Source organism: Anabrus simplex, chromosome 9 (assembly GCF_040414725.1).
Source record: "Anabrus simplex isolate iqAnaSimp1 chromosome 9, ASM4041472v1, whole genome shotgun sequence".
Lineage (NCBI taxonomy): Eukaryota > Metazoa > Arthropoda > Insecta > Orthoptera > Tettigoniidae > Anabrus > Anabrus simplex.
Genome location: NC_090273.1, coordinates 86,176,693 through 86,200,141, shown reverse-complemented (window position 1 = coordinate 86,200,141; position 23,449 = coordinate 86,176,693). Strand labels below are relative to the sequence as shown.

The 23,449-nt window shown below is 39.6% G+C and overlaps 1 protein-coding gene across 1 annotated transcript in view; it reads left to right on the top strand.

Moving 5' to 3' along the window:
- Rsph9 (Radial spoke head protein 9) overlaps positions 1-13,441 on the top strand; it is a 93,920-nt gene extending 80,479 nt beyond the window's left edge. The window contains exon 5 of the mRNA XM_067153412.2: positions 13,281-13,441. Within this exon, the coding sequence (XP_067009513.2) occupies positions 13,281-13,441 (161 nt within the window). The remainder of the gene's footprint in view (positions 1-13,280) is intronic.
- The last annotated feature ends 10,008 nt before the right edge of the window (positions 13,442-23,449 follow it).

Genomic DNA, 23,449 nt, shown 5'->3' with positions numbered 1-23,449 from the left:
ATGTTGAACGGGGAAGAAGACATATTATTGATACCGGTCGCACAAATCAAAATTAAAGGGATAGTACCGGACAGGCATATCAAATGTAAATTTCAAGTTTTCGTTACATTTGACACTGAAGGTGTCCAGTTCGAGCATATATTCTTAGTCATCCTAGGGTCAGATTTCCTAGCCAAGTACGGAGGAATTATTGATTATCCTGCCAACGTTATACGATTTTTTAACATCGACTCTGTAGAGTTGCAGCTGGTAGACTGTAATAGTTTGAAGTGCCAAGGTCTGGGTACCCCATTTATAGAAGCCGAAGGCAAGATGAGCGATGCTCGGCCTCTCGATGAAAAATATTACGAAGAGGGTAGACCCGATCAAGAGGGACCCGTCGAGGGCCAGGAAGTGCCCATTATTGAGGATGTGTTTGACGAAGGTCGTGATCACTTCATGTTTTTCACCAGTGCGGCTGAAAGCCCAGAGTTCAATTCCCGCGTGGCAGAGGCAACTCGACAAATATTCGAGAAATTTCCTGAGGTTTTTGATGACAAACCCGGCATTATTAGAGATTTTGAATACCAGTTGAACGTCAAAGACACTTCTCCTTACAAAAAACGGCCCTATCTAGTACCTAAGGAAGTATTTCAGGAGGGAAAATCATTGAAAGAAAATCCTGTCGAATTTTCTTTTCCCCATGAGGAGGGGGAGATGTACCGGTAACGGCGGTACGAAACTAAGTCCCCGTAATGAAAATATAAAACTTACGCGTTACGCTCCAGCCCAGCAGCGGAAGACTGACTGAACAGCAAGCAACAGCTGTGTGTGTGACGTAGAGCGGAGTGACGTCACAGCCTGCCTCACCGCAACACAGAGAGCCTAGACTAGTGTGGAATGTTCCTCGAGTTTCTTCGGATGACTTTCCCCACAATGATAATTAGACAAAATTAACCACATCATCGTGTAGCCCAATCCTTTATCTACATTCCTGCAACGTTTCATACAAATCCGACATGAAACGACGAAGTTATGGAATAAGATGTGAAGGCATGGATCGGATATAAAAATAGTACTGCTTCGCTTAGCAGACAAGTGTGTATGAGCATGCATTGCAGTGGAGTTCGTGCAGTCAGCTCGCAAGGACCGCGATACAACGTGAAGCGACTGTCATACTTCGTCGAGTCCATGGACTTTAACTCAACAGCGTCGAGTGTGAACTTATACTAGTTTCTTTAAATTGTGAGTGATAAACTTCTGCTCCAACAGGGAGTGATATAAATTGTGCTCCATCAAACTCTGAACATTATCAGGTGACTGTTTATAATGCACGAGTATCTAAGACTTGCGATTATTTTTCCAAGTGCTCGTAATTTAAAGTTTAATGTTGTGGACAGGATTTGGAACAGTTTGCTCCTTACAAAGTGATTGAATATTTTGAGTTAACGAGACTGTGCTTTAACTTAGAATTACTCAAATTACAAGCATTAACAAGTGATTGAGTACAGAGTGACTACGTCACTAATTTACAATTTCGTGTGGAGATAATTCTCTAAACTGTGTGAATATTTGTAGGTGATGAACTGTAGACTATGTATTAGAACTGTGTATTTCAATTCGACGAACATTCGAACTAAGGACTGTTGATAAATGATTAATTTTGCTTTATTTTCATTTCATTTCATTAACATGCGTGAACAAGATTGACTTCACGAGTGAAACGTTCTTACTTCATTTCAATCCAATTGATTACAATGAACAGTGTTCAAACTAAGAAATGTGTGTCACAAACTTTAGGTGACTATTTATTAGTTGACTTTAATGAAATTTGAAGACAAGTTTCGAGTGGATTTTCATTTTATGAGTGTTAAACTTCATTTCAAATGATTAATGACTTAACCCGGGATAGATTTCAGTGACATTCTACCGTGTGATAAACCTTCGATCATACAATTCTCACGTGTTATGAACCTTGTTAAAACCATTGCTCTTCCTTTATCTCATCTGTGCAGAAGCAGTTTTTGCATTAACATGCCCCAAGGCTTAACGGTGTTCGTTCACGTTCATCATTTACGTGGTCTATCCCAACGCCCTCTACTTCAACACCGTATGGATCTTCTAGACATCGCATGGATCTTCTAGAACTTCCATCGAGGGAGGAATGGTGGTCCAATGCTGCGGCAAGGAGAGGAGCAGCCGGAATTCTAGGACATCGCCATCCCTAGGACGAGGAAAGAACACTTCATACTGTTTCATCTGTACAGAGGTGATATGATTTTGAACTTATTAATAAACCTTTTTTTAAAAGAAAACCCTCTCCCTCTGTATGCACTTCAACAGATTGGTACACGCCCTGCGTTTCTCGTGCTCACCAAAGTACCACATTTACTGTTACAATATGGTTGCCAATTTCTTCTGTAGATTCCAAAATTCCTTTATTCATTGATTTCAATAATAGGGAATCAATCAATCAATCAATACTGATCTGCATTTAGGGCAGTCGCCCAGGTGGCAGATTCCCTATCTGTTGCTTTCCTAGCCTTTTCCTAAATGATTTCAAAGAAATTGGAAATTTATTGAACATCTCCCTTGGTAAGTTATTCCAATCCCTAACTCCCCTTCCTATAAATGAATATTTGCCCCAGTTTGTCTGCTGGAATTTCAACTTTATCTTCATATTGTGATCTTTTCTACTTTTATAAACGCCATTCAAACTTCTTTATCTACTAATGTCATTCCACGCCATGTCTCCACTGACAGCTCGGAACATACCACTTAAATACACAGTATGTTACAAGTGTTTATTTATATATCCACCTATTCAATACAAAGAGATCTTTTTAGAAATTAAATATTATTATAAAATGTTAAGGGACATGTTTCGCCTATATTAAGGGCATCATCAGCCCCAAATTCAAACCTGTATGGTGAAAAATCAGGATCCTAATTGCTCTTACAAGCCATAAAAAGAGGATATCATTATAGGTGTCAGTCTAAACATACAAAATATTAGAATGTCCTTGGCTAAAATTGCAGTATCAAGCTGCATGTCATAAGTTCACATGAATATAATTTTCAGAGCGTTGAAAAACTTGTTGGGGTAGGGCAATAAACAGCTCAGTCTTTATAATGAAACAGAAATGTGCCTCCTTGAAGATGATAAGAAAAAGCAAAGCTGATATACTGTTACAGATGTCAATATCGTATATTGTGATAAGACAACAGATCTCTTAAAGGGCTGTTCAGCTGCCTATAGTCTATTTAAGTGGCTGAAGGAGTGAAAGTCGAATGTGTTATGATAAGATAACAGTCTTCCTTACGTAATTGTGGGAGCAAGGAAAAAGCATTCGGTTGTCTATAGATGTATTTATCTTATTTGAAGGACGAAAGTCGAAGGTTTATCGACGTTGATAGAGCTCTTTGGTTTGAAGTCTGTAACAAGAGGAGAGTGAATGCTTAGGAAGGTATTTTTGAAGAGAATGTGGGTTTAAAGAAAGGTAAAACATGGAAAATGTATAAAACACTTACCCTTTCGTCTGTGAAGATGTAAATCACTTATGGAAAGGTTAGTTGAAGAAAAATAATGTTATTTCATACTGTTTCATCTGTACAGAGGTGATATGATTTTGAACTTCTTAATAAACTCAGAGAAAAAAAACTTAAAATTTTTTTTAAGAAAACCCTCTCCCTCTGTATGTACATTATTATTTTTCCATGTTTTACCTTTCTTTAAGCCCACATTCTCTTCCAAAATACCTTCCTAAGCATTCACTCTCCTCTTGTTACAGACTTCACACCAAAGAGCTCTACCAACGTTGATAAACCTTCGACTTTCGTCCTTCAAATAAGATAAATACATCTATAGACAAGCGAATGCTTTATCCTTGCTCCCACAATTACGTAAGGAAGACTGTTATCTTATCATAACACATTCGACTTTCACTCCTTCAGCCACTTAAATAGACTATAGGCAGCTGAACAGCCATTTAAGAGATCTGTTGTCTTATCACAATATACGATATTGACATCTGTAACAGTATATCAGCTTTGCTTTTTCTTATCATCTTCAAGGAGGCACATTTCTGTTTCATTATAAAGACTGAGCTGTTTACTGCCCTACCCCAACAAGTTTTTCAACGCTCCGAAAAGTACATTCATGTGAACTTATGACATGCAGCTTGATACTGCAATTTTAGCCAAGGACATTCTAATATTTTGTATGTTTAGACTGACACCTATAATGATATCCTCTTTTTATGGCTTGTAAGAGCAATCAGGATCCTGATTTTTCACCATACAGGTTTGAATTTGAGGCTGATGATGCCCTTAATATGGGCAAAACATGTCCCTTAACATTTTATAATAATATTTAATTTCTAAAAAGATCTCTTTGTATTGAATAGGTGGATATATAAATAAACACTTGTAACATACTTTGTATTTACGTACATTTCAATACGGACCTAACATGAGAATTATAACATGTAACATACCACTTAGTCGAGCAGCTCTTCTTCTTTCTCTCAATTCTTCACAACCCAAACATTGCAACATTTTTGTAACGCTACTCTTTTGTCGGAAATCACCCAGAACAAATCGAGTTGCTTTCTTTGGATTTTTTCCAGTTCTTGAATCAGGTAATCCTGGTGAGGGTCCCATACACTGGAACCATACTCTAGTTGGGGTCTTACCAGAGACTTATTTGCACTCTCCTTTACATCCTTACTACAACCACTAAACACCCTCATAACCATGTGCAGAGATCTGTACCCTTTATTTACAATCCCATTTATGTGATTACCCCAATGAAGATCTTTCCTTAATTTAACACCTAGATACTTACAATGATCCCCAAAAGGAACTTTCATCCCATCAACGCAGTAATTAAAACTGAGAGAACTTTTCCTATTTGTGAAACTCACAACCTGACTTTTAACCCCATTTATCAACATACCATTGCCTGCTGTCCATCTCACAACTTTTTCGAGGTCACGTTGCAGTTGCTCACAATCTTGTAACTTATTTATCACTCTATAGAGAATAACATCATCCGCAAAAAGCCTTACCTCCGATTCCACTCCTTTACTCATATCATTTATATATATATAAAAAACATAAAGGTTCAATAATACTGCCTTGAGGAATTCCCCTCTTAATTATTACAGGGTCAGATAAAGCTTCACCTACTCTAATTCTCTGAGATCTATTTTCTAGAAATATAGCAACTCATTCAGTCACTCTTTTGTCTAGTCCAATTGCACTCATTTTTTCCAGTAGTCTGCCATGATCCACCCTATCAAATGCTTTGGACAGGTCAATCGCGATACAGTCCATTTGACCTCCTGAATCCAAGATATCTGCTATATCTTGCTGGAATCCTACAAGTTGAGCTTCAGTGGAATAACCTTTCCTAAAACCGAATTGCCTTCTATTGAACCAGTTATTAATTTCACAAACATGTCTAATATAATCAGAAAGAATGCCTTCCCAAAGCTTACATACAATGCATGTCAAACTTACTGGCCTGTAATTTTCAGCTTTTTGTCTATCACCCTTTCCTTTATACACAGGGGCTACTATAGCAACTCTCCATTCATCTGGTATAGCTCCTCGGACCAAACAATAATCAAATAAGTACTTCAGATATGGTACTATATCCCAACCCATTGTCTTTAGTATATTCCCAGAAATCTGATCAATTCCAGCCGCTTTTCTAGTTTTCAACATTTTTTTTATCTTATTGTAAATGTCATTGTTATCATATGTAAATTTTATTACTTCTTTGGCCTTAGTCTCCTCCTCTATCTCGACATTATCCTTGTAACCAACAATCTTTACATACTGCTGACTGAATACTTCTGCCTTTTGAAGATCCTCACATACACACTCCCCTTGTTCATTAATTATTCCTGAAATGTCCTTCTTGGAACCTGTTTCTGCTTTAAAATACCTATACATACCCTTCCATTTTTCACTAAAATTTGTATGACTGCCAATTATGCTTGCCATCATGTTATCCTTAGCTGGCTTCTTTGCTAGATTCAATTTTCTAGTAAGTTCCTTCAATTTCTCCTTACTTCCACAGCCATTTCTAACTCTATTTCTTTCCAGTCTGCACCTCCTTCTTAGTCTCTTTATTTCTCTATTATAATAAGGTGGGTCTTTACCATTCCTTACCACCCTTAAAGTTACAAACCTGTTTTCGTATTCCTCAACAATTTCTTTAAACCCATCCCAGAGTCTGTTTACATTTTTATTTACCATTTTCCACCGATCATAGTTACATTTTAGAAACTGCCTCATGCCTGCTTTATCAGCCATATGGTACTGCCTAACAGTCCTACTTTTAGGACCTTCCTTTCTATCACATTTATTTTGAACTACGACAAAAACAGCTTCATGATTACTTCAGTTTCCCTATAGAGCTCATCTGGTTTTATCAGCACGACATCCAGGATATTTTTCCCTCTGGTTGGTTCCATCACTTTCTGAATCAGCTGTCCTTCCCATATTAACTTATTTGCCATTTGTTGGTCATACTTCCTGTCGTTCGCATTTCCTTCCCAATTGACATCTGGCAAATTCAGAACTCCCGCTACAATCACATTTCTTTCCATGTCGTTTCCCACATTGCTGACTATCCTATCAAATAATTCTGAATCCGCGTCAATGCTACCCTTTCCCGATCTGTACACTCCAAATATATCAATTTGCCTATTATCTTTAGAAATGAGCCTTACACCTAAAATTTCATGTGTCTCATCTTTAACTTTTTCGTAGCTTACAAATTCTTCTTTCACCAGAATGAACACTCCCCCTCCCACCATTTCTATCCTATCTCTACGATACACACTCCAGGGCCTTGAGAAAATTTCTGCATCCATTATAGCATTTCTCAGCCATGATTCAACTCCTATTACAATATCTGGTAAATATATATCTATTAAATTACTTAATTCTATTCCTTTCTTTACAATACTTCTACAGTTCAACACTAACAATTTTATGTCATCCCTACTTGATTTCCAGTTCCCTGTTCCCTTATCACCGCTCACCAGGCCATCCCGTTAGAATGGAGTAAAAATAATCACAAATCATTTGATAATTTTCTGTACTTTATAAGAAAATTAACAATGGGGTGCAAAGAACAAAGTGGAAAGGTACAAATGATATTAAAAGATCAGTTTTACATATTGCAGTAACTTGGTACAACAAGAGTAAAAAGAGAGAAAAAACGAAAGAAAGGGAAAACAGAACAAAGTGGACAGCACAATTTTCATTTCATTTTATACTCTCTCAGTTGTGAAGATGTCTGAGTGAAGTGGTCATGTGTGTTAACAAGCTGTGGCTATACAGCTAAGTTCTGCAGTTGGGAGACAAGTGGGTTTGAACCCCACTGTCAGCTGTTCTGAGAATGGTTTTGTGTGGTTTCCCATTTTCACTTCTAGGAAAATTCTGGTACAGTTCCTGATTCCTTCCACTTCCTTACTCAATTTCATTCACCATTCTTCATTTCATCTTCATTAGCTCCTCAAATGAAGTTGGCGACAGGAACAGCATTCAGCCGTAAAAATTAGCCATATAATTCCATCTCACTTCATCTCCAAGACTGTATCAGGGAAAGGGACCAAGGTGATGGTGGTGGTGGTGATGATAACGATGATGAGGATTGTTTTTTATAACACAATTGGCTTTACGTCGCATCGACACAGACAGATCTTATGGTGACGATGGGATAGGAAAGGGCTAAGAGTGAGAAGGAAGCGGTCGTGGCCTTAATTAAGGTACAGCCCCAGCATTTGCCTGGTATGAAAATGGGAAACCACGGAAAACCATCTTCAGGGCTGCCGACAGTGGTCTTCGAACCCACTATTTCCTGGATGTAAGCTCACGGCTGCGCGCCCCTAACCACACGGCCGACTCGCCCGGTGGATTGTTAGTACAATTTACGAACTTCATTGTATGGATCTGTATTGATACAGTTAAAACTAAGAAACAATGTTAGGTTTCGGTCCACCCAATTAATACACGTCACTTTACAAGTGAACTATTTAATTAAAAACATATTTTAAAAAAAACATTTAGGGACATGTTTCGTCTCTATTTGAGACTTCATCAGCCATAAAATCTCGTGGTAGATTACAACACTCAAATCAGAAACTGAAAAAACGTAAATATGGAAGAACCCAATGTATTTTAAAGACTATTTGGGAAATGCAAAAAATATAAATATAACACATTATTTACAAAAATTGACCTCACTACTTGCAAAAACTTTTGTCTTCAATATTAAAAAATGAAATTAATTTGAAATTGACAAGCCTGCCATAACATCTCGTATGGAATAATGTCCATTGTTGCTGTCTGTATTTAAAATGGAAGTTCCACTTTTTAACTATTGAGAAAACATACGGGAACAAATTACATATATTAAAGAGGTAGCTTAAAATTTCTTGCAAACTTCTTGGATTATTGTTTAAAAGGGCCTAACATGCAGGTCATTGGCCTCTGATGGGATCAAGGGGTAGACAAACATATAGTTGTACAGAAGCTCAATGAGGACATTTGGAGAAGTACAGTGAGATTACTCTGGTCACTGTGCTCTGCTTTATTTTCTTTTGTTTCATGTTGTAACAAATTACTGCTATTTGTTTTATACACTGACACAGACAGGTTTTATGACAATGATGGGATAGGTAAGATCTGTCTGTGGCCTTAATTAAGGTACAGCCCCAGCATTTTCCTGGCGTGAAAATGGGAAAACCATGGAAAACCCTCTTCAGGGCTTCTGACAAAGGGGTTTGAACTGGCTCTCTCCTGAATGCACGTTGACAGTTTTACCCAAGTCACATAGCCAGCTCACTCGGTGTATTGTTATTGAAAACTTATGGAGACCTGAGTGTTCATTGCCATTTAAATATTTTCACGCTGCACTTTTGCAGACCATTGTTAATTTCCTAATGAAGTACAGACGATTGTCATCTGATGTATAATTACTATTACTGCCTTATTCTTACATTTCCTATTATAAAAGTCGTCATCTAAATTTCTTTAGTCTTGTCTTGAATATTCAACAGAGGTGACTAGAGCACACTCTGCAGCTGCACTGAATGTAATGTCAGACCTCTGATAGAACAAGAAAGACCAAATCTACTGTAACTCAATTGGGAGAGCACTGGATGTAAAGTATGAAGTTTGTGCATTTGGTTGGCCCTTTCTGTCCTGTATTTAACATCTCCTCAGCTTGCACTTTAAGTGCCTAACATGACCTAATAAGTACAAGGCTGTCATGAAAGCTAAAAAGTCAATCAAAATGGTCTACAGTGGGCAACTAGTGCACACTCTACAGTTGTGCTTACTGGTGTGCCAGACCTGTAGCTAAGATCCCTTCCAACAGAACATGAATGACCAAGCCAATGATAATGAATCAGAAGAACGGATTTAAAATCCCAAGGTTGTGGGTTTGGTTCCCCACCGGTGTACCACCTAAGCTTTTCTTTGACTAGTTAAAGGCAGTGATAGGTGGTTTTCACCGAGGTGATCCCCCTGTGGGTGGGGGCGGTAAAATAACTCCTAGGTATCCCCTACTGTCATAAGAGGTGACTGGCCAGAGGCTCTTAAATTAGGATGATGGGTTGGTGGCCACGGGGCCCTTAGCTGAGTCCTAGTACTGCTTCCACTTACTTGTGCCAGGCTCCTCACTTTTATCTATCCTATCCATCTCACTTGGTCAACTCTTGTTCTTTTACGACCCTGACAGTATTACGTATGGAGGCCTAGGGAGTCTTTCGTTTTCACACCCTTGGTGGCCCTTGTCTTTCTTTGGCCAATACCATCATTTTTCAAAGTGTTGGATCCGATCGATTTATTCCCTCTGGTTAGTGTTAATAGAAGATAATTGCCCAGTTCTACTTCCTTTTAAAACAATAGTTATCACCACCGCCACCACTTACCAATGTGAAGATAACAATAAGGGACACATGAAAGAATGTCCAATATGTGTCCCATGCTTTAATAAGTGTCAAGACAACAATACCACGTTGGTTTAGAAAAATGTAACTATACCCACTTCTGCCACATACACGGTTGTTTGTAGGCTGCTACATTCAGCAATTCAATAATTTTCACAGTCAGACATGTAATACTAGTGAAAAGGAGTGTTGAAGTGTGAACGTCTCCAAACGTGGCATTGTCAAGAGGTATTATCTGTAGATCAAGAAGACAATGGCTGCGTACAACTCACACCACGTGTTGATGTCAATGGTGTGAGTGACCATACGAAATAAATTTGCCAACTGCAAGCCTACAATAACATTCAGAAATCAATCCTTACAACACTGTCCCTTTCCAACATGCTTAGGTGTCACATTAGACAGATCCCTAACATATAAACATCATATTAACAACACAGCCGCCAAGATCAAAAGTCGGAATAATATTCTTCAAAAATTAGCCGGCACATCCTGGGGTGCAAACAACCAAGTGTTGAGATCTACTGCTCTAGCTCTTTGCTATTCAGTTGCCGAATACTGCGCTTCAACTTGGCTGAACAGTGCTCATAATGCGAAGATTGATGCTCAACTAAATCAAGCAGTGCGCATCATAACTGGTTGTATTCGCTCTACAAACGTGGCCTGGCTGCATACACTCAGTAATATTCCACCGCCTTGCTTAAGAAGGTCTGAAGCTCTTCTAAAACTGTGGAAGAAGACCAGCCTGGACTCCAACCTCCCCGTTCACCAGGATATTACTCAACCTGCCCCTCCACGACTTAAGTCTAGATCTCCACCCTGGCGCACTGCACTTACACTGGAAGAATCTGGGTTCTCCATCACGAACGCCTGGTTACACCATTGGCAGCAGTCTTCTGTTCCCAATCAACATCTTGTGACTCTACCTCATGTTCAACCTCCCGGATTCCATCTACCCAGACGTCAATGGAGGACTCTAAACAGGATAAGAGTCAATCAAGGAAGATGCGGCTATACTCTTTATAAATGGGGCTGGCAGAAGTCTTCTGGGTGTGATTGTGGAGCTACCTCACAGACCATCCACCACGTAATTGCCGAGTGTCCACAGAGAGCATTTCAAGGTTCTTTGGATTGATTTGGAACTATAGGCTTCTGCTTGTATATATTGTATACTTATTTATATAATCTATCTGTGCACATCATACGATAAATAATAATAATAATCAATCAGATGTTGGCACCACATTGGAAAACATGCACAGTTTAAAACTCCCTTTTGCCAGTATCACATGTTTGACCGTGGAATTTGGTAGCCTATGAACAACAATGTATGCAATAGAAATTTGTGTAGCATTTTGAAAATGGACAATTTGGTATTGCTGCTTTGGTACTTATTGAAGCATGGACCACCTGTGGGTGGGGGCAGTAGAATAACTCCCACGGTATCCCCTGCCTGTCATAAGAGGCAACTAAAAGGGCCCCAGGGCTCTCAACTTGTGAGCGTAGGTCGGCGACCACGGAACTCCGAGTCCTGGCATTGCTTCCACTTACTTGTACTAGGCTCTGCACTTTCATTTATCCTACCCGATCTCTCTTGGTCAACTCTTGTTTTACTTTGACTCCATGCTATTAGAGCACTCGAGGCCTAAGGGGGTCTTTCATTTTCATGCCCTTCGTGGCCCTTGTCTTTGTTAGGCCAATATCTTTATTGTTTGAAGTGGCAGATCCCTTCCATTTTTTCTGTCTGATTAGTGTTATATAGAGGATGGTTGCTTAGTTGTACTTCCTCTTAAAACAATCACCACCACCACCACTACTGAAGCATGGAACTCATACATAAATAGAGAAATACATAATTTTGTCCAAGACAATTAACCAAAACTAACTACAGATCAGAAATATGTTTACTCACAGGTTGTAAACAGTATCACACTAAAGTCCAGTGAAATGATTTTCATTGCTGCCATGGGAGGTTCTGGAAAATCATTCTTATTAAATATGATTTTGGCTGAGATTCAAGGTAACAGCAACATAGCTTTTGTGGTGGCATCCTCAGGGATAGTGGCAACCTTGCTGCCTTAAGATAAGATGGCTCATTACATGTTCAAACTACCTATAAATCTTGACCACAGTTACAGTTTCTCAAAACAGTGACTCAGGAGAACTGTTATGAGATTGCTTTCTTGTCATATGGGATGAGTGCACTCTGTGATAAACAAAAAAGCAGTAGAAGCAGCTAACCCCATGCTACAAGACATAAGAAACAATACCAGACTAATGGGAGGAGTCACATTCTTGTTTTTGAACGAATTCTGCCAGACTCTCTCTCCCGTAATCTTCAGAGGCGCATGCGCTGACGTACTAAATGCCAGGCTTAAGTAATCCTACCTCTGGTCTCACATAATGAAGCTCTCGCTCACCATACCACAATTATGAGAACTTGACTGGGGGCAATTCACATGCACGAGAATTCCTCAACGTACTGTTGAAAATTGGAGAAGGTACACTGATTGAGGTAAATGGTGAAATCGAGCTGCCACCTTCACTCTGTGCATGACCCTCCCCTCAGTCAAGGACTTAATTACCCAAGTGTACTCCAACATTGAACACACATTCCTCTCTTCCCCAAGAGCTGTTTCAGTTCAAACGTCTGCACTTTCTTGTAAGCATCTTTTTGCTATGGCTATCAACAAGTCACAGGATCAAATGCTCTGCACTACCAGGCGTTGACCTACGAACAATCTGCTTCTACCATAGCCAGCTTTATGTGGCTAGCTCCAGGGTGAACAGCGGCAGTGGTGTGTATGTCTGCGCTTCTAGAAACAAGACACGTAACATAGTGTACAAAGAAGCTTTATGGTCAAAGTAGGGGGCCTATATGACACCATCCAGGTGGATCAATGATATAACGTAAGTAGCAGACAAACAGAAGTGCCATACCACTGAAGGCTGGGATGCTTGGAGATACTAATTAGAGAGTGTATGCCCTGCAGTGGGTATCAAAATGCTTAAACGAAGCAGGGGTTACATACGGAGTTGTGTACAGTTACAATTTTCTAAGAAGTTCTCCTGTCTCTCTTCACTGCTATAAGAATATAATCCACTAATATAGGAATTATAATTTGTAAAAACCAAATTTCACTGGAACACTGCTAGTATATCATTAAAATTCACTGACCATACATTTTTTAATTTGTAGAATGCATTTTGCAACTAACATTCAAATATATTCAGTAACTACCTTGTCCTTATTCATTATTCTTCAATTAAATAACATTTACCAGTACTCCAATTCAAGGACCTCATCAATAAGTCTTCCTCTTTCAGGTTGCTGGTCACATCAATTTGAAATGGGAGGCCGGCTTTCAATTCTTCGCAGTCTCTACTGGCCTGGAATGACATTTTATCATTGTGTAGGAACTCCAGAGCATGGCTTCATGTACACTGGGAATGGTAGATGGAATATAGATCTTCCATTTATGTTGTAGAATCTGACAACTCTGCAAGGAACTCCCATGTTTAAATAAAAAATATTAACATAATCCAATGTTTATAAAAAATTTAACAAGAAAAGAATAATACAAAAGATTTATGAAGTAAACCTACTGATTGGATTATTTTCTTCTTAATGTTTCTAAATTCCCATGGAGGGAATTAGATATTTTTCCACCAATAGAGCATATCAAAAATCAGATCAAAATTAGATGTATGGCTTTTCAGGCGTTTGCTCTATTAACCAGCATTTTGTCTTAGGTCTGACACTAGACTCGTCAGAGTGGGATGTGTCAGACCCTACCCACTGATGCTGGGGTGTATGCAGTTGAATTCCATTTGGAATTGCTAGGCAGGCATTAATTCCATTGTGGAGTTTTATCTCCCGTATGCAGTTATCAGACTGTGCCTCATAAATAGGCTTCTGATAAGTTCCCCTGCATACACCCCAGCATCAGCGGGTAGGGTCTGACACATTCCACTCTGACGAGTCTAGTGTCAGACCTAAGACGAAATGCTGTTTAATAGAGCAAATGCCTGAAAAGCCATACATCTAATTTTGATCTGATTTTTCTTAATGTTTACCGTACATTACCATTACCAGCCATGAAAATTGATCTATTTGCCTTCAAAGTCACCCCATGAGGGTGGGGGTGATAAAATACATCCAAGCTATCCCCTGCCTGTTGTAAGAGGCGAGCTTGGGAGCTTCAGTTGAGTCCTGGAATTGCTTCCACTTGTACTAGGCTCCTCACCACCATCACCCTCAAAGTCAGGTCAACCTATTCTCCACCCTTGTATTGGCATATACAGTCCATTGACGATTTCAGCCTCCCAAGACAACTTCTGGCCAGCAAGATGGACTGTCGTGTCCATGTGATAGCATCCTCAGTCATATTGCTTAGTTGTCACATTCAGGTTATCATGTTATGAGCAGTAATGTTTAGTATGGACTATTTTACAATAAAATACGAACTACTAAATATTCTTCCCAGTCAAGAAAACCAAACAATATGTCGTCATGCTGATCATGTGGCTCTACAAAATCTGTAGGTCTTCTGGCCAAAACTGGCATATGGAGAGACTAAATATTTGTAGATAATTTATATTTCATCAGATTCTACAGACTTAACCCTTTGTTTACTGACAGAACTTTAAAGTCCCACCTTTTAAAAATCACTGCTGGAATTGCAGGTTACCTGGAAACCTGATGGGACTTCTAAGTCACCTTTAGAAATAGTTATGGAATTTAGTAAGAGATGGCAGCATCAATCACACAAGATATACAGCAGCTATCTGGCTGAAGTGTGTGGCACTACACAGTAGTGGTGATACCATTTGGTGAATGCTGGAGTGCAAAGAACATTTGATCTTTAATAGCATTTCTAACGCTTAAACGGTAAGCTAACATTTTTTTTTTTTCATGTCTTTGCTGGCAGGACCTAGTGTTTACAGTGCATTATGTCTTCTGGTCTAGGCTAGAGCAATTTTGTTACTTTCATTGACCTGTCTGTCTTGGACAATTTGAAAGTAACTGAGGTATGAGCGATGCTAGTAATGCCATTTCTTATGCAGCCAGTCCTGCTATGATGCTCATAGGGTTGGTTGATGCATGCATTTCAGTGGGCTTGGCAGACTGATATTTAGTAACAACTTCTGGCTTGGTGAGGAAAGCAACAGAAAATCGCCTCACTCCTCATTTCCCTAGTATGTCTCTTCAGTGATGCCTAGGCCATCTATGAGAGCTGATGGCAGAGCTGTTGAGGATCCAACCAACCTTAGGACTGAGGACTGAACATACATAAAACATTTTTTTCCTACTAATGAATACCTAAAATGACAAATTCTTCTCTGTGAACTTATTCTTTGTGTAGCGTTGTGCAATTCTGGTGTTATAAAATACTGGGGACTTCGAAGTCCTGTCAAGTTCCAAAGACAAAAAGTAGTGGTTGAGGTTATGTTTGGAAGTTGCTAACTGAATTAGTATCCATGGGTTATTGGACAGCCTATTCATGGTAAATAGCATCAGTGCCAACTGCCAACAGCAAATTATTGTTTAGCTTTATTTCAGCAATTGAGTGTGTATATCTATATAGATTTCTACTCCAACGATGTCTGCAGTAAAAATCCTTTCTTATTTTTCAGCTTTTTACAGAAAATGCCTCAAAGCAACTGATATAGCAGATGAGGTGGAAAATATACCTAAGGACGTAGATACTCGTAGTGAATTAGTAATGATAGCGTGGATGCGTTTTCTGTAGAGATCCATAATGCTGAAAAGCAAGACAGGACTTTTACTGCAGACTGTAAGACTGGCAATCTATATACAATTACTCAGCTGCTGGAATAAGGCTAAATAATTGCTACTACAGTTACTAGCAATGTTAATAGTACTGTTACTTCTACATTTACCAATGCTGTTACTACCACAGTCAAATAATAATAATAATAATAATAATAATAATGGCCTCAAGAGGCCTGGTGCCATTCTTTTGAGTTGTTGCTCTATAGGTGACTGGCGCGTCCGCAAGGATTGAGCCCTACTCAAGATGAATTCTAATGATGAAGATGGTACAAACACCCAGCCCCCCAAGCCCGAGGAAGTGGAAGTTAAAATCCCCGACCTGGCTGGGAATCAAACCTGGAATCCCTTGCACCAATGGTAAAATTAATTCCGTGTGGCTATTTCTAATACCAATATAGCCGAGTGCAGCCCATGTAAGGCAGACCCTCTGATGAGGGTGGGCGGCATCTGCCGTGTAGGTAACTGCGTGTTATTGTGGTGGAGGATAGTGTTATGTGTGGTGTGTGAGTTGCAGGGATGTTAGGGACAGCACAAACCCCCAGCCCGCAAGCCACTGGAATTAACCAATGAAGGTTAAAATCCCCGACCCGGCCGGAAATCGAACCCGGGACCCTCTGAACCGAAGGCCAGTACGCTGACCGTTCAGCCAACGAGTCGGACGGACCAATGGTTAGTATGCTAACTACAGGTATTTAGCCATGGAGCTGGACACCACAGTCAGATGAAATTTAGTCATATATAGGCTTGCAATTTTGGCTACCATCATAGTGAGGTAATTTGCCATTCATATGTATCTTGAAAATATTCCCGCCAATCCTGTCAGGACTTTAAAGTTCCAAGTTATATTTTGGCCCAAGTTACCAATATTTTACATATTTATGGTTTCATACATGTTTGTATATCTAAATCTATGCAGTAGATCACATTAATATTTTATTACAATTTTAGTCCAAAAAATTTAAAATTAATAATTCAACAAACAAAGGGTTAAACATTTGTTATTACATTGTGATAAGTTTTTGTAACCTCTGTCATAAAAGTCTGATACATGCAAGGAAAACCCATTCCTGAAAATGTTTATTCTGGATTGCATGACAAACTTTCTTTAAGAATGACAATACCCAGCCATGTTTATTGATACCGGTATCCCTTGCAGTACGAAGTCCACCAGAGAAACACCCTGTCTGTCCCAAAGGGTTGCCATAACCTTGCAGGTTGTGAATGTCTATTTGAATTTCACTTTCATTGTCGACGATGTGTGTTCCACAGTAACAGATCTAATAAAACACAGCAATAGAACCTCTTGGGTTATTAGGTTGTGTGAGTACAGCGTTTTGCCCGCAGCGTGCCACTGGGCTCATCAGTTGGAATGGTATGCCCTTCTAAGAAGCTGCCTACCAATGGTAGACCGTCTACACAGTCCTACCTGGTTAGCAAATATGGATTGCTAACTTACTCGTACTATAGCAGAAATGATTCTTCATTTAAAAAAGTAGATATGAAAGCATTAATTGGCATTGTAACTCAATGGGGAGCACTATTTTTTGATGATGGAGAATAATTTCTGTTGTAGGAGGGTAGCAATCCTTATTTGCTGACTAGGCAGGGCTGTGTAGACTGCTAGGCAGTCTTGGAAAGGCATGACCGTCCAACTGATGAACCCAATGTCATGCTATGAGCGAAATGCTGCATACACACACAGGGCCTATAATCGAAAATGTTCAATTGCTGAAAGTCTTTAATTTGTTCATGGCTGGTAAAGATTTGACTTATGATGGGAAAATAATCTTCTGTTGTTTGTGCAACAAACAGGTTAGAATTCACTGAGTTAAGTACTGTAATTATTATCATTAAGTATTCAGCAGCTGTTGTTCTAAATCATTGTATGGATTACCTTATGACAGATAGACTAGAATAGACATCATTAACTAAAATATTAAAAGAATTACCATCACAGATGGCTCTATTATACACTCACCTTGAAAGACTAGGGATAGGAAGTTCATATTCACAGGACATGTTCATTAGTATGTTCTACAGAAACAATTCGCATTTCAGTCACCTAGGTTCAGCAAGTGTCCTGCTGCCTAGTAGGCACTGGGTCCTCCATGGGCACTGATAACTTGTTCCATGCGTGATGGCATCGATGCGTATAAGGCGCGAATGGCGTCCTGGGGTGTAGCCATTCATGCTGCATTCACCTGGTTCCACAGTTCATCTTTGGTGGTTGGCATTGGATCAAAGCGCTGCACCCGTCGTTGCACTATACCCCACACATTTTTGATTGGCGACAAGACCAGTGATTGGGCGGGCCACGGCAACAGTCTGACATCCTGTGACAACAAGAAGGCATGTGTTCGTGCAGCAACATGTGGTCGCACATTGTCCTGTTGAAATGTTGTGTCTGGGGTGTCGTGCAGAAAGGGTATGGCTACGGGTCGCAGGATGTTAATCACATAGGTCAAACTGGTCACAGTACCCTGGACGCGCATCAACTGAAATTTGTGGTTGTACCCAATAGCACCCCACACCGTAAGACCTTGAGTTGGTGCTGTATGTCTTGTGCGAATGCAGTTAATGTGATGCCTCTCCCCCTGTCTGTGAAGAACCAAAATGCAGCCATCATTTTCAAACAAACAGAACCTGGATTTGTCCAAAAACACTATCTGCTGCCATTCCTGTCCCCAGTGACATCGTTGCATACACCACTGCAGTCTAGCATGTTTATGCACATTAGTCAAAGGTAGGCGGAGGAGTGGACGATGCGCCGGTAACCCAGACCGTAATAAGTGGCGATGGTTAATAGAGCAAACGCCTGAAAAGCCTTACATCTGATATGTTTTTTACATGCTCTATTGGTGAAATATATCTAATTCCCTCCGTGGGAATTTAGAATTTTCCATTCCACTGTTGCGCCAGAGCCGAGGAAATCTGTCCTGCAATGCCATTCGGGTGAGGTGTCGATCTTTTCGGGGGGAGGTCTGGGTGGTGCGACCAGACCCATCTCGTTGAGTTCTACGGCCTTTTGTGAACCATTCTGTACACACCTGTTGCACTGACGATATACTTCGTCTCACACAAGCAGCAATTTCCCGGATGGATGCATCACGTTCTCTCATGCCAATAATGCACCCTCTTTCAAACTCACTCATTTGACGGTACGGTTCTTGCATACACCTGCAATGCATCTTGCACGTCTGCTCAAGTCACACCGATCCATTACCTTCAGTTTATAGCGACAATGAGAGCCGCAGGCACATTTTACCAGTAGGTGGTGGCGCACCGAGATATTGATGTGGACCTTGAACCTGAGGGCCTACATGGTTCAAACGCTAATCATTTCTTCAGAATATACTAATGCACGTGTCCTGTGAATAAGAACTTCCTATCTCTAGTCTTTCAAGGTGTTCCGGTTTTTATGAACATGAATGTACATTCTTAGACAAATAATGATGAATGCATCAGATATCTTAGCATTAACTTTGTGATGAAATTGTCTTTGATGAAGCTGCGGTCATAAAAGACCTTAATATAAACCAAAACAATTGTCTAGTTCTCCTTTGCTGAGACCTGATCAGAAACTCTCTATCCTTAATCAGCACATTTGGTCAAGTCTCATACTGGTATATCCCCTGCAGAGTGCACCATTAATAAAGATTCAGAATAGTTTTCTAGATGATGTTGATAAATTACTGAGAGGAGCTGTGAAAGTTATCATTGGGCTTCCTCATGACTGCCCAGATGGAATGATTTATGCTTGGGTCTTGTGAAAGCTAAATGGGAGGCTTCCTTACAACACTTCAACATCTGTAACTATCTACTTCGTGTGAATGGTGCTCACCTCCCGTCTGTTAGAGACTTTTGGAGTGAGAGGAAATCTGTATTTGCCATTTTAAATATCAATGAAGATAACAATAACCGGAATGGCAGGCAATTAAGAAAAGTCTTAAGGAGAAAAGCTTTTCATGCATGGACTTCTCACTCCTTGAGAGGAAGGGGCGTCTCAGTATACGCTGACCTACCCAAAGCCACAAGATATAAATTTCATATTTCTGTATTGACAGGAAATTACTTTAATAGTAATTTATTGTTAAATGCCCTATTCAACACATTACAGTACAATGTAAATTAGGTCAAGGTCATCATCAGCTAACACCACGAATTGCACAACATATTGAATAGTCCATAAACAATGTACATATATCGCAGAAACAATGTGGTTTGACGCTATAAAGTTGAAGATGAAACAGTTACAATGGAGATAAAAGTTTTAAAAGATGCATAAATTGCATTAAAATAAGGCACTTAGCTGCTGTTGAAGGATGATTCAATTTGATCAATCTGGATGCCAAAGATTCTTGAAAATTTGTGTATCCTTTACTACGAAGTTCTGACAGCTGTAAGTAGCACTGCTACCGTATGATGACTTAGAGCTGTCAGAACTTTTTTTTTTCACTGTATATCAATGATCTATCTAAATCTCTGAAGTACAGCAAGCATCACACATACTCAGACAACGTGCAACTGTACATTCATTTTAGACCACATGACATTTTAGAAACAACAAAATTACATTTAGATCTTGAATCAGTAAACAACTGGGCAGTAGAGCATGGAGTGTCTCTAAACCCTGACAAATCCCAAACACTCCTTATAGCCAATCCAAAACTATTATCCAAAGTAGACAGCGCAACTCTTCCAGTGATACAGTTACAGAACAAAGTCATACTTTACAGTAAAACTGTAAAAGTCTTGGAATCACTCTAGATGAACACCTATCATGGTTCGCACATACGGCATCAATGTGCAGGCGAATATTTGCTTCACTGCATACCCTCAGCAAGTTCAAATTTATATTTCCCTTTAAACTCAAAAATGTTTAAATTGAAGCACTAGTTATGCCAATTCTTGATATAGTTTACATTGACTGCACTGATAAATCACTACAGAAGTTACAGCGCATGCAAAATGCATGTGTGTTATTCATCTGCAACCTTAAATGCACAGACCACGTAACATCGTCTTACACCACACTCGGCTGGCTCCGTCTACAAGACAGACGTAATCTTCACTGTCTCACCTTACTGCAACAAACTTTAAATGTCAATTCTCTTCCTTATTTTAAAGAATGTTTCTGTAATCTCTCTTTACACCATGAAAAAAACATATGAGCACAGAACATGCATATTCATACCGTACCCAATCACAAGTCCTCAGCATATGGCCATTCCTTCACAGTTATTGCAATTTGTGAAGGGAACAACTTGCCTCAAGTCATCAGAAGGATATCAGTGTCCAAGAAATTTAAAAGTGCATGCACAAAATATCTGATGGAAAGACACAAATAGCAAGGTAGGAAGACATAATTACCCAAGAAACAGCTCAGAATTGAAACCCTCAACATCCCCACTCTCACTAACAAATGTGAAGAACTCGTAGACATTATGGACAGGCGCAGGCTTCGGATATTGGTGTCGAGTGAGACAAAATGGAAAGGCTGTGGAAAAAAATCTCTGAGAAATGGATATATGTTATACTGGAGTGGGAACATGAGTGAATCCAAAAATGGAGTTGTCTCCTCCTTCACAAAGACTTAAATGTACAGACAGATGTCATCTATGTGAATGATAGGATCATCTAGACGAGATTACGAGATGAAAATGTGCATCACACTTTATTTCAAGTATATGCGTCTCAAATAGGATGTACCACAGATGAGAAAGAATAATTCCTTACCAAACTTGAAGAACAATTAACGGAGAAGAACACCATTATTATGGGAGATCTGAATGCCTAGGTTGCGAAAACATAATTCGACCTCATGGGTTTGAGAACAGAAACTCATGCATGCGAAATAAACTATGCATACAAAACACATGAATAGGGAGAGTCTTAAAATAACGAGATTCACTTGGGATGGAAAGCTCAAGACCGTGATAGACTACATCATCAACGATGGCAAAGCTGGTTGGTATGTTAGTGATGTCAAAGTAATACTCAGCGAGCGTCTAGACAGCGACCATCGGCTATTAATAGATGGTCTTAACACTTTCAACAGTATGGCCGTGTAGGATACGGGCGCATTGCATTCCTGGTTGTGGACGGCGCCTGCATACTATACAGGCATGATTTTCGTCCGTGTTTATAGGCAGCTGCACGTATCCCATACGGTTCCTGTCTCTTGCTTGGAGGTAGTACAGTAGTTTATTTAGTGTCAACTAAAATGCAGTAGTTATTGGGAAGTTCAAACTGAAACGATAAAAAGGGTAGTTTCTCCTTGCTGTGACCTCTACCAAAGCACGCGATATGCCGGGTGCTGAGCACACCAAATCTGTCGCGCTGTCAGCTGCGTTACTGTACAAACACGTCCTCACGCCGGCTCAATGATAGTGATATCTTGGATATTTTATTGGGAGAAGTGGGTTCAGAAACAGATGATAGTGATGAAGACTCTGCTTACGAACCAGATAACATATCAACTGATAGTTCAGGCATGATTGTTATTTGTCACATCACTTTCAATTATAAGTTTTTAGCTGCATTATTTTACTCTGAATACAAACAATAGAAATACTTCCCGTCTCCATATTTTTCGACTGATTTTTTTGTTTCCATGAAGAGACACATGCTGATGATACACCTGTACTGCAAAAAGAAAGTAGATGGTAATCTAAGGTGTGCAAGGTTGGACTGTGCATAGCCCAATGTTTTCAGGGCTACTATACCAAAACAAACTATTCCTAAATAGGTAAATTTTGTATTTAAAATGTAATTGTGCTTACTTGTGGCTTAACTCTCTCGCTGCGCTATTTTTAAACAGAACACTTACAGAAAAATGTAATTTTTTTTTCGTATTTTCCAAATGAACTGAAACTTTATTTTTTTTCAAGGTCAGTGACATTCAACACCATTGCACTGTTTTTAACCCAACTTTGGCAAACTAGCAGTGACATTTGACCTTGAAACACTCATTACTGTGATATATGGAACTGGACAAATTGCAGGCTGTCCTGGGCAATTCTTACAAAAAATACTGTCTGTTTTCTCTTGCACAGTCCCTTTATATTCTTTGAACATTTTTCTGGTAATATGGAACAAGCAACACAGTTATGTTTGTGACTTTTGTCCTGCTGCTCCCCAAGAAAATGCCTCTCCGTCAGGCGCGCTTGTGGTATGTAATCGGAAGTTTTTCCTCGTTTCGCCGGTGGACTGCGCTGATACTCTCGTAGAAGTCCCATTATGACAGAGTATCTGAAGTCAGGAGTATTAATTGCCCTCTTTTAAAGCTTATTGTACAATATTCTTTCATTAGTGCAGTTTCAATGTCATCACTAATATCCCGCAAGACCGATAAAAAATGAAGATCTTCCTCGTTGGCACTTTCTTCCGAACAATCACTATGCATACCATCACTTGTTTCATTGTCCAAATTTACCGAACAGTCTGAATCAGAATCGGCCACTAAAAGATAGAAGATTTCTTCACTTCCATTACTAATGTTGTTCCGCGCGCTCATAGCTGCTGGGTGTAGCCTGCTATCGGCAAGACAGCTGACAGGGATGTTGGCCGGCGGGCGGGTGAAATATAACAAATAAACATAGGTCCAGTATTGGCGGCAAAGTTTTCAAACAATGCTCAGTACATAGTGAATACATGACTATACATTTTGTATTATTAAATGGGCCTTTATTGAAGAAAC